At 40.8% G+C, this 18,486-nt stretch overlaps 1 protein-coding gene across 1 annotated transcript in view; it reads right to left on the bottom strand.

The window, feature by feature from the left end:
• nbeab (neurobeachin b) overlaps nt 1–18,486 on the bottom strand; it is a 291,848-nt gene that overhangs the window by 160,436 nt on the left and 112,926 nt on the right. Inside the window, exons 19-30 of the mRNA XM_088079139.1 lie at nt 15,127–15,235; nt 14,961–15,042; nt 14,744–14,867; nt 13,172–13,364; nt 12,004–13,011; nt 9,791–10,008; nt 9,393–9,546; nt 8,290–8,470; nt 7,202–7,326; nt 6,784–6,891; nt 5,820–5,985; nt 3,059–3,476 (exon numbers count right to left, since the gene is read on the bottom strand). Of these exons, the coding sequence (XP_087935265.1) occupies nt 3,059–3,476; nt 5,820–5,985; nt 6,784–6,891; nt 7,202–7,326; nt 8,290–8,470; nt 9,393–9,546; nt 9,791–10,008; nt 12,004–13,011; nt 13,172–13,364; nt 14,744–14,867; nt 14,961–15,042; nt 15,127–15,235 (2,886 nt within the window). The remainder of the gene's footprint in view (nt 1–3,058; nt 3,477–5,819; nt 5,986–6,783; nt 6,892–7,201; nt 7,327–8,289; nt 8,471–9,392; nt 9,547–9,790; nt 10,009–12,003; nt 13,012–13,171; nt 13,365–14,743; nt 14,868–14,960; nt 15,043–15,126; nt 15,236–18,486) is intronic.

Here is an 18,486-nt window from a genome sequence, read left to right as displayed (position 1 = left end):
CACGAGTTAAGCCTGCTGTCATCTGAAGCAAATCCCCAGAATCCTCCTTCAACAACAACACAGACTTTTACTGTTTTATGTTGCAATTATGCTTCTACAGACCATCTCATAGATTAAGTAAAACATGCTGGACTCTGTGAGCAACGAACCTAACTCAGCTTGTGCTTCTACTGCACACCAATTCTCAAAATTATCAAATGCTTTCTGTAACGATAGAATAGCTCCGCATCTCCTCTATGGATAAAATATACAAAAAGTAGATCACACATTAAGGGACACACTGTTGCCTTGTTAATAAACATCCATATAATACCAAAAAATCGTAAAATAACATCTAACAGATCAAAATCTACTCAGTCAAGAGAGTCAAAGAGTAGTTTAAAATCTAAAATGATTATCTCCAGAGATACAGCTGTGCTCTGAAGAACACTGATGACAAGTATCATTTATTTAGTAGATATCTGTGCTGCTTTCCTCTGTGAAATCTCACGGACAGATATCAGAACATCACTGGCGTGTTTTGACTGTTGGAACTCGCCATGAATATAATCTCCCTTTCCAAATGCATCCTATGCTTGCATCTTCTAGCAGAAGCCTGCTGCTTCTCTGGCATGGCTGGGAGGTTACATTAGATCTACAGGATGTAGATAAAACATGGACCACTTTCATTGAATAATTCATTAGCTGAGTACTCATGAATCATGTATAGATTATCTAGCGCATATTTTATTAATAGAATTGTCTTAATTGAGTTGCAGAGAATAAAGCACGGATTAATCTTGGAGTTAATATTAATGAGGTCCGCAGCTGTGTGAGATGACTGCAGTGCAAAGTATAAGCAAAGAAATGTTTCCTTTATAAATCCGACAGATGGAATCTGATAGCATTTTATTTTGGAATACAGGGAACATTACAGAGGAAATGTGCTTAAAATCAACTATAATTGCTCTACATCATGGAAAAAAATCAAAAATCTTTTGACAAATAATATCTAAAGGAGCTAATTTGGGGATTTCTCAGGAGGGGAAGGGGAGAGAGGGGAAGTTACGGATTACTGAAGTATTTCTGTACTGTATTTCCATCTGGTCTAATGGAAATTTCCTTTATGAAAGTCTCTAGTGGAGGGGCCTTTGCAACTCTACGACTGCCCCTGTGCACTCTACTTTAAGCCATTTTCCCCTCTCTATTCCCTTTTTGATGTTGTCACTCCCAATCTATTGTCACCCTGACAGACAAATGAAAGGCCTGTCTGTGTCTGGCAGCTCATTTCACTGGCAGGTGGCAAACAATTAGACACAGCAAATAGAGGCTGGAGGGGGAGTGACATGAAAAGCATGAGACAAAGTTGTATATGTGGTCAGGAGGGTTTGTGTGAAAGCATTTCAAAAATAATACACTTTGCAGTGGCGACTCATTTCAGGCTGCCAGTTCCCATTAGGGGTGTGAGCAGTGAGGGCGACAGAGCTGGCCATGGCGTGGCGTGAGGCTGCTTCTGTTTAATCTGTCATCAACGCCCTGGAGACCCCCACCCTCTCAGCTGTCCTCTCTCCACATACTCCTCCATCTTTTTCCCTATTCATCAGGCTCACCTCAGGACCGCACAGCAGCCGCAGCATGCATTAAAAAGAGGGGAGGCCCCATTGTTCGTCCTGACTCAGTGTGTCCTCTGCCATCTCTCTGGAGCCTGGCAGTGATTACACACACACAAACACACACACACACACACTCCACTAAAACATTGGTGTCCAGAGGACAGGATTAGTTTTTGTTTGTGCTATGCCAACTCAAATTACTTTCAGAAAAATTATGATTTTCAAAACTTCATCAACCATAGGAGACAGGGATCAGGGGCTTGAAGCTTGAAATCCTTGCAAGAGCAGGTTTGTAAACTCCCAAATCCAGACAGATTACTGTGTGGTTTTATCTAATCCAGGAACGTAAATAAACCGCAGCAGTGCCACAGTTCTTCAGAGACCTTTTCAAACACAGGGGTTCCTTGCTGTGGGGGATGAGCTCAATACAAGTGGCCTGAAATGAATAATGTGTTGCATGCTACTTAGAAACCATTAGTGCTTTACTGGATAAGTAAGATAAACAGTGGGGATTAACATCAGCATTTTACGGTCACTGGAGTGATAGCACACACGTACACACACATCTTTTATGGCATGAAATGTTTGCTAGCCGTCCTCAGAGAAGTGTAAACAACAGAGAATTATACAGTCAAGCATGACTGACAAATTTATAATAATTGTTATCTCTTTTATATTCTTTGCTTTTCCTATCAAAACCAATATAATCTCAATATCAGTTAAAGCAGTGGTTCTTAACCAAGAGCCCATTAAACTCCCTGTGTTCCTTAAGAGAGTTTCAGGGGTTCCACAAAAAAATGAGGAGTATTTATTCTCATTATTTAATTCACTACAGAGGACAGTGTGAGTAAGAATCATAAGAGAGACTATTTTGATCATGATTTTACTTCCTTATCAGTCATCTCCTCGAATGCAGTTGACTGCAGATTTCTGGTTAATCGTATCCAGCTACCAAAATATTTTCAGACGGAGGTTCCTGAAGCCAAATCTTACCAAATTGGGGACATTTACATCATGTGTAACAAATTTAGGGGTTCTTGACACCAAAGGTTGAGAACCACTGAGTTAAAGGACCATACTGCAACCATAAATGCTGCAAGCCTGCAAAGCCTTTTTTTTTGGTCAAATTTACATTATAACTGTGTTTTAATGCCATGTTTTATCCAGCAAGTTGATTTGACTTTGATTAAAAATGAATTAAAAACTATTACTACCACTACTACTACTACTAATAATAATAATAATCCAAAATAAATACACATGGATACATGGATTTGGCAACTTATGTAAATGTAAACTAATTTTCACACTGTAAAAAAACAACTAGAATCCTTATTTGCTTGGAAGAATACATAAAACATACAGCAAGGGTTGCAAAATGGTTTATGATGACGTAAAGTGTAAATAAATTGGCTAAAAAACTGATTTTCTGCACAAAAGACTACCAACTGATGACACCTTCTCACCTGTCGAAGGAGTGAAACTGCATGGGCAGCATGGCCTGGGCCTGGGCGCTGGCAGCAGGGTCTGGGTGGGACATGGGCTCCAGCCCGGCCTCCATGCCCTCCACTGGAGCTGCTACCAGACTCTTCAGAATCTCCTTGACATTGATGCCCTTGTTGGGCTGGCTAATGCTGATGATGGAGGAGGACAGTTTAAGCACCTCCATGCTTGGTGATTCAGCTAGACTCTCCTGCGACTTCTTCACCTCTGAGGACAGTGTAGATATGAGCAGCCCTGCGCTGTGGTCCAGATCAGACCCGTTTAGCACGCTGGCTACCTGCTCCTCTCCAATACCAGAGTCTGTGTGGGGGAGGGAGGTCTCCATGTGGAGGTCTGATGGCACAGGATGGTCCTTACTGCTGTCAAATGCTAGGGGTGTTTCTGAAGAACAAACAGAAAAGACAGAGAATGACGGGCAGAGACTACAGTTAACCACATATATATATAAAAATATAAAAAGATATGTACAGTACTAATAGCTACATTCAATCATTGCATATTATTTGTTGTGTTGATTAAATTCTTTATGAATATTTATTAAATTGCATTTATACCCCTTTCATTATCATTTGTTATTAATCCCAGCTGGTCAATAAGACATCAGAAAGACATTGGACTCTTTAAGCTGACAGACATTAAAATTTTGTTGGAGTGATAATCAGGTTGACAATATTTTAAATGTCTAAGGATGTCAGAATTGTTGTGTAGACATTATCATTATGACATTTTGCAGACGTTGGGTTTTGTTCTACATACCTTATAACTGTCATTATTCTACAATGAAGTTTTAATGAGAGGCTTTGACATTGTTGATTTTGGTTACTTAAGGACACAACTTAAAACCAGCAAAATGTCATCGTCATTTGTTGTCAGTATTCTATGTCAAATTGATGTTGGCATTATACATACGGACATTGAATTTCAGTCATGCGGTGTCAAAACATAAATTCAGCCAATTATTAATGTCGAGCAACACTGGTGGCCACCTGAGGTATGTTAATAGTTTAGTCTAAAAAAACATACTAATATATATAAAATATAATAATATAATAATATATATAAAATTCAATAGAATTATGAAATTTACAATGATATCAAAGAAATTCCTCCCATGTTAGAGGTTAGAAACTCCTGTTTTGTGCTTTCACTGGATAAATTAATTCCATGATAAAAAAAGTTAATAATTTAATTTTCTGTTAATCCCTTGAGTTGATCAACATTACTCTTTATATTTACATTAAATAGTCTTTACATATGCCTACTATCAAAATAAAAGTTGTCAAGAGAAGTAAGGAATGTGTTTTTAAAACTAAATAACCAATTCCAATGAATAAAACATTCCAAAGCCAGCAAATTTACCAGTAAATTTAGCATGTGTATGACGAGCCATGTGTATGACGAGCCATGTGCCAATGCCGCGTCTCAGATCTCACTCCAGAAGCTCTGATCCTCTGGTGAGATTATTGCTCAGTTATTCCCATCTATGATAATAAAACATGAATCTTTTTCTTCAGCTTCCTCCTGCCTAAAGCCCAGGGAGGCTCTCTGTTTAACTGCTTAGACACAGTGACAGAGGAGCAGCTGCTTTATTATTCTTGAACATAATTTACTGTATATTGTACCTTACTGTATACATGAGATGCTGAGTCTGAAATCTGCAGCTTTCTGTCTCATCATATGTTAAAAATGCTTTTCTATAGAGTGATCAACTTGACCCATTAAAATGTTTGTTTTTCTTCCCCGCAGAGGCTCCTCTCCAGTCTGGTGTTGGTTCATTCTGACCCAGTGCTTACCTACAGTAGGTGTAAGGCCAGTTATATTAATATTCATCACATGCCCCCTAACGAGGTCAGTGGGGCCTGATTTAGCCAGCAAGTCGTCTGGCTTCCTGGTCCACCACACAATCGTCTGCCACATGCCGTCTGGAAAATTCCCCATTTTCTGGTGAAATTTATGAAGGCGGCAGTGTGCCTCTTTCCTCCCAGCAACCTCTATGATCCCATTCTCCTCTGGTGGATTGCTTGCCTAATGGGCACTGACAGATGGGGCTGAAAATAGCAAGCTTGGCTCCACTGCCCCACAAACCCACAGTAGTTGGCCAGCATGCTGCTGCTTTCCCCATCTCTCAACTTCTCACTGCTCATCTTCTCTTTCTTCATTCTCTCTGTGCGTTGATGGTGCTTCAAATTACATTTTCATATTTCCTCTGGCCTCTCTTGTCTTCCTCTTGTTTCTTTTATTCACTTCGCCTTTTGTCTGAATGGAAGTTGATCAAGTATGCTCACACGTGCATCTCATAATAGGAAGCTGGCACTGCAGCAGACACTGCGTTAAACCTTTGTAGGCAACCACTGATTTCCTTTCATGTGGCTTAATGTATGATTTATGACTTGAGGCATAGACTACCTTTCATTTCAGAGAGAACGATGATGCCTATTCAAGTTCATAAATACCATCTCCAGCCCCAGTCTCCATTTGCCTCCACATTTAATTCTGTGCGGTGCAATTAGCAGCGCTCATGAATAAATCATAGGTGAAGCAGCAGAGTGCAGGCAGGGTATCCCTGCTATTTTACTGAATGAGCTTTCAACTCAAGCTGGCAGCAGAGCATCAGAAAGAACCAAGGGCACTTAACATTCATATATATCAGACGCAGTTAGCACACGCTAAGATTAGTGAGCAGGAAGAATGGTTGGAAGGAAGGTAGCACACAGCTGTCAACACCTGTGCTGGTTGGTGAGTTGATCTCCTGACGCATGCTACGTCCTGAGTGGCTTATCCTGGCAGTCTCACGTTGGGGCTCCAGGATGTCGCGGTACTTGGAGACCATGAGGACAGAGATGAAGTACACCACAGCTAAAGCCAGGAACTGGGCTTGCTTACTGTCATCCTGTGAAGAGGAATCACAATATGCTCTGTTCAGAAGATCTCATTTCACACCATCCACTGCTGTCTGAAATGCTTTTTTCTGAGGAAAGCACTCTGCATAGAGCATGAAAACACATTCAAGGTACTGCCAGTATTCGCTAATAGGCTTCTAATACTTGCTTTGAAATTTTTACTTGAAAATTCAGTATATCAATTTCCCCAGGTAATATCCTCACCCCACATCCACCTTTTTTTCCTGTTGTATTTGTCTGATCTTCTGATTCACACCTCTTTCTTTAAGCTCAAATGTTTTTTTTTCTTCTTGTCGGTTATTATATTATTATTATTATTTTTATTATTATTATTGTTATTATTATTATTATTATTATTATTAGACTTGTGGTCTATGGGGACGTAGCAGAGAAAACATCACAAAAAAGAAAAAACTGGGCACGCTTATGAATATGATTGTATGAGTTGTTTAAACAGAAATAAAAACTATGTTGAAATAAATTTTAAAAAATCAGTGCTTGTGTTCAAAAGACAGCAGCTCACTCAACATGGACACCTTTGGTGCTTCACCTGTTGATTGAAAGGTATTGCATTGCATACATCTGTCTGCCAAAGAAACAAAAATCCTAATTTCATCCTCTCTAACAGCAGCCAAATCTCTGTCACAAAAACATGCCTGTGGTGCATTTACAAACCCTGCATGCGCACACACACATACAGACACACAGAGATACACACAGACACACACACACACACGCACACACACACACACACACACACACACACACACACACACAGCTGCACTCACCACATCACGAAACACCACAGCGCGCAGTCGATTAATGTCCACATCCTGCAAAAGGCGATCAGGATCCTTGATGGGAGACAGGTTACTAGGGACAGTCTCTATGGCTGTCTAAAGCAGAGAGATAACACAATATGACATGCTACTCTGTTCAGTCCAAGCTCAATGAAACTGGTTTTTGCTGTTACTTTTCTTTTTGCATGATTTGAAAGATTAGAAAATGGTCAAATGTGCAACAGAAAAAAAATCTATCCTCATTTGTATGCTAGTGTGCAGATTTAGTACCACAGAAAGTACACATGATGTTCAGAATAGGAGAACGGATTTAGCGTCACTACAGGTCACATTATGAGCATGGGACAAAATTCTTCTCACAGTGAAATGCATTGTATTTTTGGGGCACAGAAACCACAAATCCTACCTTGTTAGAGGTCAAAACATTTGGCAGGATTTCCTGAGTCTTGTTGTTGGGTATTGAAGACTTATTTCCCCTGTCTCTGTGTCTCTGCCTGCACTCCAAACAGTTCCTGACTGCCACACAGCACACTGCGCACACGTGCACACGCACACACACACACACACACACACACACACACACACACACACACACAGCATACAAATTGGCTCTCATTTCAAAGTTAAATGGAAATTAAATGTTGATAACATGCGTGACTTCTTTAAAATTAATCAGTTATCTTTGATGACTGTTTGTTCCAGGCTGCTGGGACTGAGGCCGGGAGTAAAATCAGCAGCCAGACTGATTTCACACTGAAGCCAGTGATGAGAGATTGTATGTGTGCAACAAGGACACTGTGAAGTCTGAAGGCTATTCCCCATCCCCCAGAGCACAACTTGGAGTCAACAATCCAGCAAATACAGGCTCGCGGGTACACAGACCCACAGGCACAAACTGACACAGACACACTCTCACTCAAGCAGATAAAAATAGACCAAAAACACTTATTTTCTGTGATTGCTTTTTGTATCAAACAGTTATGGTTTACCAGACTTTAGTAGTTATCTGCTTTGCATTCAAATGTCATTCATCAAATCTCTATTATGTACAGACACATTCAAACACACACAAGGGCAGAGAGGAACTCGTGAATCTTACAAGACACACCAATGACAAACTACAAAGGCTACCATTTGTAAAGAGTACCTGATTGCAATGCAAATGATTCACTCTGCTTGTTATGAATTCCAGAATGATGATCCTGTAATTTATTAGCGCTGCACATTCTCCAATTGAGCATACAATTAGCAAAGAACTCAAATTAATTAGCTTTGCTGATCAAACAGAGGATTTTCAGGGATTAGGGGAATTATTAGTTTGTGAGGAGAATACTGTTGTGGTGTTTTCTACCTCATCAGTTTTCCAGTGTGACTGGCAAAAGATGCCGTTTACCTCCCCAAATCCCAGCATAAAGATACTGTAATTGTTTTACTGGCTCACTGCACTGACTGAAACTCGCAGCTACAGCAGCAAATACACAATCATGGTCTTACCCAGTCTGAGGCACTGACGCATCAGGCCACCAGAGGACATGTTCTTCTCAGCCTCGATCTCGCTGAAGTTGAGGGAGCTTGAGAACACTAACACGTCGACCATGACCATGAGACGGGACAGGAAAGTGATGGCTGTCTCTGAGGACATGCCCTGTGTTGCCTCAATGTTCTCCAACTCCGTCTTGCACAGGAAAGACACCAGTCATACAAACTAAGGTGCACATGTACAAAAGCATCTCTGCCACATTCTCAACACAAGTTGTGATTTTTTTTTTTTTTTTTTACAAAACCATGCAAAATAATATGGAGAGAGGGGCATGCCACAGATATAAACACAGTAGTAGGTTCTGCTAAATTCAGGACAGAAACACTAAGTGGTCAGTCAGGAAGAGGGCAGCAGCATGGACCATTATTATTATGAGAGTGTGAGTAGGATCTCCTCCTCTGAGAACAATATTCGAAATTTTAAACGTTGGTGGAGAGTTTGATCTCAGTTCAGCTGGTTATCCAGCTCTAGCCAAAGTAATATTTTGTCAAATGCTTTTTTTGAGGGGTCAAGGCCAAAGCAGACATTTTTTTTTGTTAGCACTCATTTGCTTTGTGATAAAACATGGAAAGGTTTTCTAAGGAAAATATTTGAGAAGGATCCCAACTGCACTGGTCCAGAGGGATAGTACATTTTTAGATATATTTAATGAATATTGAGCACAAAAGGGTTGTGAAAACAGTAATTAAGAGGGAGAAATTAAAATTGCATAAATATTAATCTTGGCACTCCACAGACAAAATAAACAAAAGAAGATAATTAAATTCCATTTCAGTTCAAAACTGCAAATTAAATCTGATAATTGCTGTAGATTGATAAACGTAAACATGAATGACATTGAGGAAAGTTCGTCATAAAGTAATGTCCTCGGCATTAATTGAAGTGGAGAGAAGCTGAGCAAATAAATATGGCCCAAATCAATAAACACAAAAATGTCTTATTTCCCACAGTTACATTCTGTCACATAACAAACAGACTGCCACAGACCAAAAGGTTATAATAAACTACCACTAGATGGCGTTATTCCCCCACAGTGAAGACAGCAAGGAACACTTACAGTAGGAGAGGTGGCCGCTGAGAGAAGAGGCAAAATCCCTCCACAGGCGATAATGATGTTGTCCACCATTTGTGAGATGAGGTGGATGGTGTTGTGGACAAAAATTATGTTTTCATTACTATTAACAAAGTCCATGACAGATTTGGTGGAGTGGCTGCAGAGGAGGAAGGAAAAAAATATCATTATGGGTACAAGCATTTTACACAATATATAAATTATGTTTTACTGTGCAGTGCACTAAAAACACTTTTAGTGGTAATAAAAAAGTAGATTAAATATGTGTTTAAAAAGAGCAATAAAATGATAAATAAATTCAGCGTAATCTGATTATCACTACAAGCTCCATGCTCATCCTCCCTCCCTGTCTCTCTCAAGCGCACATAAACCACTTCACACACCTCCTCCAGACATGGACGTCACTCTCCAGCGCGAACAGCAGGTCAGTGAGCAGTCTCTGGTGCATGGCTGACCATTTGAACTCTGGGATGCGGAACATGGTGGTGCGTGGGCCGGGGCTGAACTGCCGTCGCTGTTCCTCTGTCATGGGTGTGCCCCTGAAGCCCAAGTCCACACGAATGTCCCTCTCCATCTGAGTGGATAGGCGGCCTTGTAGACTCTGATGGAAATTAATCAGCAGAAATCAAAAGAAAGATTAATTTGGAATCACATATACAATCACTGTGCATCATGAGATACTGTTTACAGACTAGTTGCTAATCCTATTTTTCTGTCAAGATGGATGGTGCATCCTCAATGAGATATAATGCTACCGTCATATTATTCACTATGAATGATGAATTGCCAGATTAAAGAGAGTCCTTGTATAACTTCTTCCTGCCTGTGGGAAAAGAAAAAATACAACAGGCTTAATGCAACCTCTAAACATAAGTTGAATGAGTCAGCAAGGTGATGCAAAAAAGCCTGTAAAAAAAGCAGTGGCGATGCATTGAACATGAGCAATTATGCAACAGCACAGAAAAGGTTTAAAAATAAACCTGGCCTCCCACTGGCCCTTCATCAGTGACCCAGGTTAGGCAGAGAGCCCGACCTCTGAGAAAGAGCACAGTTCTTTCGAGAGGACGGGAGCAAGGAACAAATCCCAGGCGGACGTTACAGAATAATGCTTTGTCTATTTCTGCCCTCCTGTTGGCTCAGCCGACTCTTCCAGCAGCCCACTTTCCTGAGTCTCAGAGGGACGTTGCCTGATGTGCACCAGGCCATCCTGTCCCCGATAATACAACAGTTGGGGAAATGAATGATCCCTGTGGGTCTGTTAATATAGAACTATTCACGAAAGGCCAACACATCCTGACAATGGCAAATGGTCTCCCTCCTGCTGTGAACCTGACACTGCTCTGTTTCACTATTCATGATCGTCTGCTGTTATATTTCCCTCTGGCAGAGCTTTACAGTCATTTTCAATCTGGTCAAGTCAGTGAACCTCTATTATTTCTTTCATGTGAAAACCTAAAAATGGTGACTGTCTTTTTTGTGTTGGACATTCCTGGATAAATTGATATTTGCAAGAATGAACTCCAAAATTGCTAGTTTTACACTGCCTATCAGGAATATCATGCTGTTAGGCCGCTTCGCCACTCTGGTGCGATAAGGTGCGAAGGTATAAGGTGCGATCGTGGAGTGGGAGGGAAGAGTTGTCTCGCCTCTGAGCCAGGTATGGAGGTGGTGACAGCTCCAAAATGAAGTTGGTGTAAAATGTAAAGCCGGAAAGCTGTAACCAGGGATGGTAAAGTTTGACGTTTTAACATTTATATTTTACGTTAGCGACCACACAGTGGGGATTTTAAAAAGCAGCTGTCAGCAATTAACAGCTTATTCGGAGAAGAACAGCGTTGGTAATCAGGGTTCCCACATATTTTCAAAATTTCAAAACTTTTCAACGACTTTCAAGGATCCATTAATACTTTTTTTTTTCTCTTAACCTACTTGCCTGGCGTTTTTCTCAAACTCAATTTAAACATAATTTCAGCCAACTTGCATACATAAAGAGAGAAATGGAACAAAGGGGGTTAAACCAATGAAAAATACATAAACGAAACGTCACACATCAATGCATATTAGAGCTATGTTACAATGACAGCAACAGAAAATAAATTTATCATACTACATTACGTGAAAGATTAATGTGACAATTTCATTACATACAAATCCATGACTTTAAATTATTTTAACTAATTCCATGACTTTTCCAGGCCTCAAACTGTGATTGTGAAATTCCATAACATGTCCATGACTGGACAGTAAATGTCCGCAAACTGAGAAACAATGAGATTCGACCCCCCGAGCGCAGAGGACGAGATCAGTCGCCATATAACAGAGACAGTAAGTGATTGTGATTGACATATTGTGCCATTGTTATCATTTAGAAAACGCTGAGGAAGCATATGTTATATGTCACACTAGAGGCTGATGCTGATGTGGTACATGTCACACCGGTCACACCTCTTTTGACTACAGGATGCAGTGTACTGGAGCGGAACGATGCCGTACTCGTTTCTTTCTATGTAAAATGCAAAGGCAGCGTAAAGAAGGGATTTTATAGTGGCCCTATGGTGCAATCTTTGTGTAAAAAGGGACTTAGCTTTGGAACAACCTGTGTGGTGGCTGTTGTCTGAATCTTCTTCGTCTCCTTGTCTTTGCCATCTTCTGATCTCTCTGTGTCAGAAGTGTTGCTTGCTGCATCTGCTGCACTGCTGTTCTCAACAGCTGAAGGGTCCCCTTCACATGCCGCTGCAGCTGTGCCGCCAGTGACCTCTGGGTTTTTGGAGGAGGACTCGGCCTCAGTAGCAGCAACAGAGCTGATGCCCTCCAGGGCTGCCTGCAGTTCAAACTCATCCTTCTCCAGGATACTGGGTAAGGAGCCAAGCTCAGAGCTGCCTGTCATGCGAGCGAGAAGGCCTAGTTCATCACTGGCACTGGTGTGGACTGGAGGCTCCGGGCTGGGCAGCACCAGAGGCTCAGCTGTACTGAGATCAGGCAGAAGCTTGTCTTCCATGCTGCCTGTCACCTTGCCAAAAAGAAAGTTGTTGCTGTTAGGGATGCTGTCCTTGTCATCATCTAGAGTAATGAGAGGGGGTGTGTTTTGGTCGTCCATGCTGCCCTTTGGCACCAAAACACTGTTGACATTACTGTTGAGCTTTTCCACTGCAGCACAATAAACATTATCCAACAGGGAATCGACTTCCACCAGCGCTCCATTCTCAGACACTCCCAGAGTTTCAGAGGACAAGTCCATATCATCCAGCTTCACCTCTGTAGCCTCCACCTTTTCAGCCTTGATGTCCACCAGCAGGTCGTGCACTTCGACTCTGACCCCATCTACCGTACACTCTGTTCCTCTGAGACCCTCCTCAGGCCCCTTCCCTTCAGCCAGCAGGTTGTGCGAGTCTGCGCTCTCATAGTCCTTCTCACTCTCAGGTGTCTGCGAGTTATCATCCATTTCTCTGATCTCTATTGTTCCCTTGATGCCGACGGCCTGAGCAGACAGACCAGAGATGGTGCTGACCAAACCCTTCTTTCCTTTCTTAATATTCTCCTCCTCCTGCCGCTGGTACTCTTCATACATCTTAGCCAAGTACTCTTTATGAGCCTCATATGTCACCTGCAAAAAGGGCAACATTAAAGAGAATGTTAGCCACATTTTTATGATGCAAACAGCTATGGATATCCTTTTAGAAAGAACGGTTAAGACAAAAAAAAAATAATGTCTCCCTCAACAGCAGAGGTCAGTGTTTCCTCTTGTTGTATAGTACAGTACTCACCTTAGAGTGGGCTATAGAGAGTGTGTCCACCCACACGCGCCATCCTCCCCACTCGTACTTGATGGCATGGTAAAGCAGAATACGAAAGATGTTGTACACCATCTCAGTAATCTTCTGCTCATCAGAGTTTTTAGGGTTAATGTACCCGAGAGAAAACATCCAGTCCTGCCACACGGAGCACTGAAGCAGACACCTGCAACACGCACGTCACCACATCAGTAACACATAAAAGCTGCCCTATGTAGGCTGGAAAATAACAGTGTGAGTCATTTAAGTGAATTCTGATCCTCTTATCTTAAGCAAGTTTGACAGTCATTATTGATGTTGGTGGTAAAATTAATAATTTTCACATTACTTTATAAGGAGGATTTATAAGATTTAGTGGCATCGAGCAGTGAGGATTGCAGATTGAAACAGGTTTAAGTTGAAGTGTGAACTCCCGGGTTAGGATTCCTTCAGTTTTCGTTGTGCAGGAGTTTTTTAACAGGTTTTTTTCCCCTTATAACTTAAGATCCAGATGTTCAGGAGGTTTTTACTAGGAGTCGAATTATCTGCAGCGGCCTCTCCTCTCAGTGACACGGTAATTTAAACTGGTTAAAACACTGAATGAAAGTTTTTGGGTAGAAAATGTTTTTTCTTTTTTTTTTTTTACCGATGCTCTTGTTGCGTAGAGGCTGCTTACCGCAGCAGCCAACAGCAAAATACAAAAATACAAATAGACCCATTTAGAGCCAGTGTTTGGTTTTTCTGTTTTGGGCTACTGTAAAAACATGGCAGTCCAACATGGCAGACTCCGTGGACCAGGACCTGCTCCAAATGTAAATATAAATGGCTTATTCTACGGTAACAAAAAACATGCTTTTTTTTCAGGTGATTATACACTAAAGAAAACTTACTTATTATATTACATTCCATTTCTTCCAAAATATCCCCCTAAATCCTACAAACTGGACCTTTTACTCTGCACATCACAAGTATTATTAGTTTTTTTCTGCTTCTGCTCAGCTTCTTTCTTTGTCACAGAATAACATATTTGTGCTATTTGCTATTTTGTTGCTTGCATTACAACAGATTGTTTTGATCATTTGGCCATTCATATATTCATTTGTTTATTTGGCAGAAGCTTCTCACAAAACATAATGGCAGCCAAGATAGAAAAGGGGCAGCAAGTGAAAACCAATTAAGAGTTGTTTTTTTCTTCTTCATTCAACAGTTTAACTTGAAGAAGCACTTTCTGCTTATTAATTTTAGGCTAATTATGTTGTTGATTTAGGTCAGTGGTTTCCAAAGACTTACAGTTTAATTGCAATATGTTTTTAGAGAGTGTGTGTGTATATCACCATGGATGTGAGATGGGAAGACTGTCAAAAGCTGTCACTGAGGTACATACAGGAGAACATGTGGATATATAAGGATGACTTAGCACCAACGTGAGTGTAGCTACATGAGCCAATTAAATATGGTACAAGGAGGGGGAACAGTGTGCCTTTTTTCCCATCTTTTTTTTGATACATTAATCAGCAACATAACTGATAGAGTGGATGAGTAAAAGGGGGTTTACGTTCTGCTCACCGTCTGTTCTCTCGGCTGTTGCTGAACAGTTTGATCATGTCTGAAAGGAAGAGACGCCGAACTTCCATCAGCTCTGTGCTGGGGGCAGAGTTCTTCAACAAGGTGGCTACCACCTTGAGAATCACTGATGTCACAAACACAAATAAAAACACATACTGTCAATTTTACCAGAGAACTTTAGAAGAATAAAACTCACTGTGACATTTTACAGGCTTACTTGGATTCTGAATCTTGACAGCGGAGTCAGGCTCAGGATGAGGTTTGTGAACTACCTGTGTGCACACCTGCTCTGTCAGAATCTGCGGAGAGAAGACGTCAGTCACACATTCTCTACACAGGTGCAGTAATGCTGATATATATTTGGGAGGAAAATGTTTTGTTACCTCGTACAGAGTGTTGTAGGTCGTCACGGTCACAGTGTTGGCGTGCAGCATGAGCCTCTCTCCCAGGAGAGTGAAGAGGCTGTGTGTGTGCATGATCTCTACCTTCCTCCTGTGGATAAACACGCACACACAGACATAATGGTAAAGTGGCTTGTTTAGAGCTCCCTAAGCCACTGAAAGGATCAGTGACTGCCGTCAGCTTGCTTCCCTATTCTCACCCACAGAGCCAGGCTCGGGAGACAAGTGTCAGGAACTGCTTGCTGTCATAAATTGGGGGAATTTCGTTGGAGGTGTGTGGGATAACGAAGTTAGCCTGTCACTAGGAATGGCTCCAAGATACAATGGAGGCATACTATAGGTGAATGGGTTCAACAGTGACAAACTACTTCTGCAAACAGCATAAGGACTGCTTTTACAATGCTAAGCCAAAGCTGCTGCCACTGCCTCAAGATGAGATGGGACTTTCTAATACCTCAACTTTTTTTGTATAATGCAGAGGCTGGCAAATTGGACACTTAAAAGAAGAGTAGCATTTCTCTTGAATGTATAAATATGGAAATTTGGGAGAAAAGGGCAGACTGATGATGCATAACAGGTTGAGGTTAACTTTCGAGTCTGCTCAACCGAAGAGGTACAGTGGGAGGCTGGGCCCAGTAAATCTAAGGATAAAACAAATTAAAAAAGCAGGAAGCATATTTAGTTCTAATACTATAAACTTGATTATTATCTCTGCCAAGCATAAGCTGTAACTTCGGGGGTTGTGTGTTTGGTTGTGTGGCACGTGAGTAAGCTAATCTCGAAAACTACTGCACCAATCCACCTCGTATTTTGAGTGCACATGTATGATTGTTTCCTCAAGGACCTCTCTTGGTTACAGTGATTCACATTGTTAAAACACACGTTTGACTGTTGACTGTTTAATGCCGTTATTCAATGCTGACTCCTAATTTCAATGAACTGGCCAGTAGGGCCCATAAGTTTTCAGGAAATGGACTTGGCTAAAAATAAGCAGTTCCATCTGTTAAAGACCACATTTTGGCCTTTATTGTGGCTCTAAGATGACATTCATAGAAAAGTTTTTCATTGTTTTGAACCGGAGCATCCACAAATTAACTCTATACAGAATATTACAAGACTAAGTACCTTTGTTTATATTAGCTTCTCTGCAACCTTGAATGTAAGGAAGTCAGGAGGGATAAGTCCACCGGGCGCAGCTGCACATGGTTCACCTGCAACAAGGTTCTGTTCTGTCCACTGTAGGCGTTATACCACACCAGGACCTTTTCAGAAGGGTAACGTTTTGCTGATCTAATTTTGGAATTTTGAGTCACTTTTCCTTGGCTCTACCATAAATAAGTAGCCTTTTGTCTTTTTTAGTAGTGTTTATTGTTTTTATTTCCTACTTTGTTATGCTGTAACCCGTAGACAAAGTTAAAACTACTCAAAATCCGTTATAAATACATAAATCAAAGATTTCTGGCAGTTTTTTAGTTATAAAAAGAATACAATCAATCTTCATAATTATACTTTATCTTTAGGCCCACTTCACTTTAGGTGCCTGTTAACAGGGAAACTCTGATCTGCCCTGTGCAATGTAGCTCCTTCAAAAATAAACGAGGCTTGTATTTGTATTAGCTTCTGAAACATGGTACCGCATGTCTGCAGAAATTACACAAAGTGCCCAGTGATCATCATCTGTGTGCACTTTTGTCGTTATGTTTTATCTTTTAGTTCATGAATACTGACTTTTCTCACATTTTTTTCTGATTGTTTTGTACTGCATAGCCCAAAAGGTATAAATAGTACAACAAACCACTAGATCAAATCATACTGGCTGTTTGACTCGTCGACCCAGAAAGAGGTAACATCACTAAACACAAATGACAAATTCAATTACAAAAGTAATAACATGGACAAAGTGCTGAAGAAACACATTTAATTCTTTATGAGTTGCACTGGAGCTCATAGTGAGCAGGATGGTGCTTTAAAATGTATGAAAGCTATTAAAGTGAGGGGTGAGGGCAGGCTTTCATGAAGCCCTCATGTCCCTGGAGGATATAGGCCTTTTGCTTGAGCCTGAGGCCGTCTAGTACGGGTTTATGCCGGCCCGTTCTCTCCATTCAGTAGGAAAAAGGAACACCCCACCATTGTGAGCACAGAAAAACCCTCATATCTACTCCATCCGTCACTGCATCCTGCGTTTTGAATCACAGACTCTCTACCCGAAGGCATTATGTCTCTCTCCTCTCCAATGTGCAGCATACAGAAGATATGCTGACATCCTAGTGAGGTACTTTATTATTTATTTCACTCTGTAGGACAGTAACTTGGACATCGTGCACCATTCTCTTATGTGAAGTAATGACTTTACGGCACAACGCCAGGAATTCAGGTGTTCTACAAAGAAGCGCACCCCAATTTGCAAAACTGGCATTGAGTCAAAAGTTTTTTGGCTCTTCTAATTGTCCACTTTTTCAAAAGAGCGACAGGAACAGATGCTATATATCTCTGCCTGATTTATGATGGGGTTTTTTTTTGTCAGATTCAAGCCTAATTGCCTATTGCAGGGGTTCTCAAACTTATTACTCAATGGTCTGCATCTGACTTTAATTCAACGTCAGTCGTATGGAATGATATATTTATTTCATTTAATCAACTCACTTATAACTTAAACAACATACATTCAAGTTCAAGACAGTCAAAATACATTCAATTTTTTTTTTTATTTTATGTTTTGGGGCTTTTTTTGACATGATAGCTTCTGCGTGAAATGGGCAGAGAGAGGGGATGACATGCAGCATAATGCTGAGGATAGAACTGAACCTGCAAGGACATAGCCTTTGCAGATGAAGCGAGCACTCAACCAGGTAAGCTGCTCGACACCCGAATACATTCAAGGTTTTGATAACGACAACTTCACCTGTTTGATGACAGAATGGTTTGCTACGACCTGTGCTACTCTGACTACCAGTAGGCTACTCGTTGTTGCAGTTAATTAACACTACATCTCTTGTGACTGGGCCAGCACTAAACCGAAATAGACACTGCTCAGACAGGTACTATTTTTGACTAAGACATATTTATAATGACTAACTTTACACTAGTTGTAGAAATTGTGTGCTGGAGAAAATAAGACACATTCTGTATTAGTGCTTTAGGAGCTGATAGCCAATTTTTCAGCGTAATGTTGATGTGTGAACTCAGCAGCAGCAACACACAGTACTCTACAAGACGATGATGTGAACAATAGTGAATATTGATTTATCAATACATATCTATTCTGAACTACAGTCATCCTGCTGTTCTCTACTACTAACTAAGAAAAAAAGTCATTGTTATCATGTTACAGGCATATTATAA

The sequence above is a fragment of the Plectropomus leopardus genome, chromosome 6 (assembly GCF_026936395.1).
Source record: "Plectropomus leopardus strain MGB_pleo_1.0 chromosome 6, ASM2693639v1, whole genome shotgun sequence".
Classification (NCBI taxonomy): domain Eukaryota; kingdom Metazoa; phylum Chordata; class Actinopteri; order Perciformes; family Serranidae; genus Plectropomus; species Plectropomus leopardus.
Note: the sequence above shows the minus strand (reverse complement) of the source record. Positions and strands in the feature narration are given on the sequence as shown.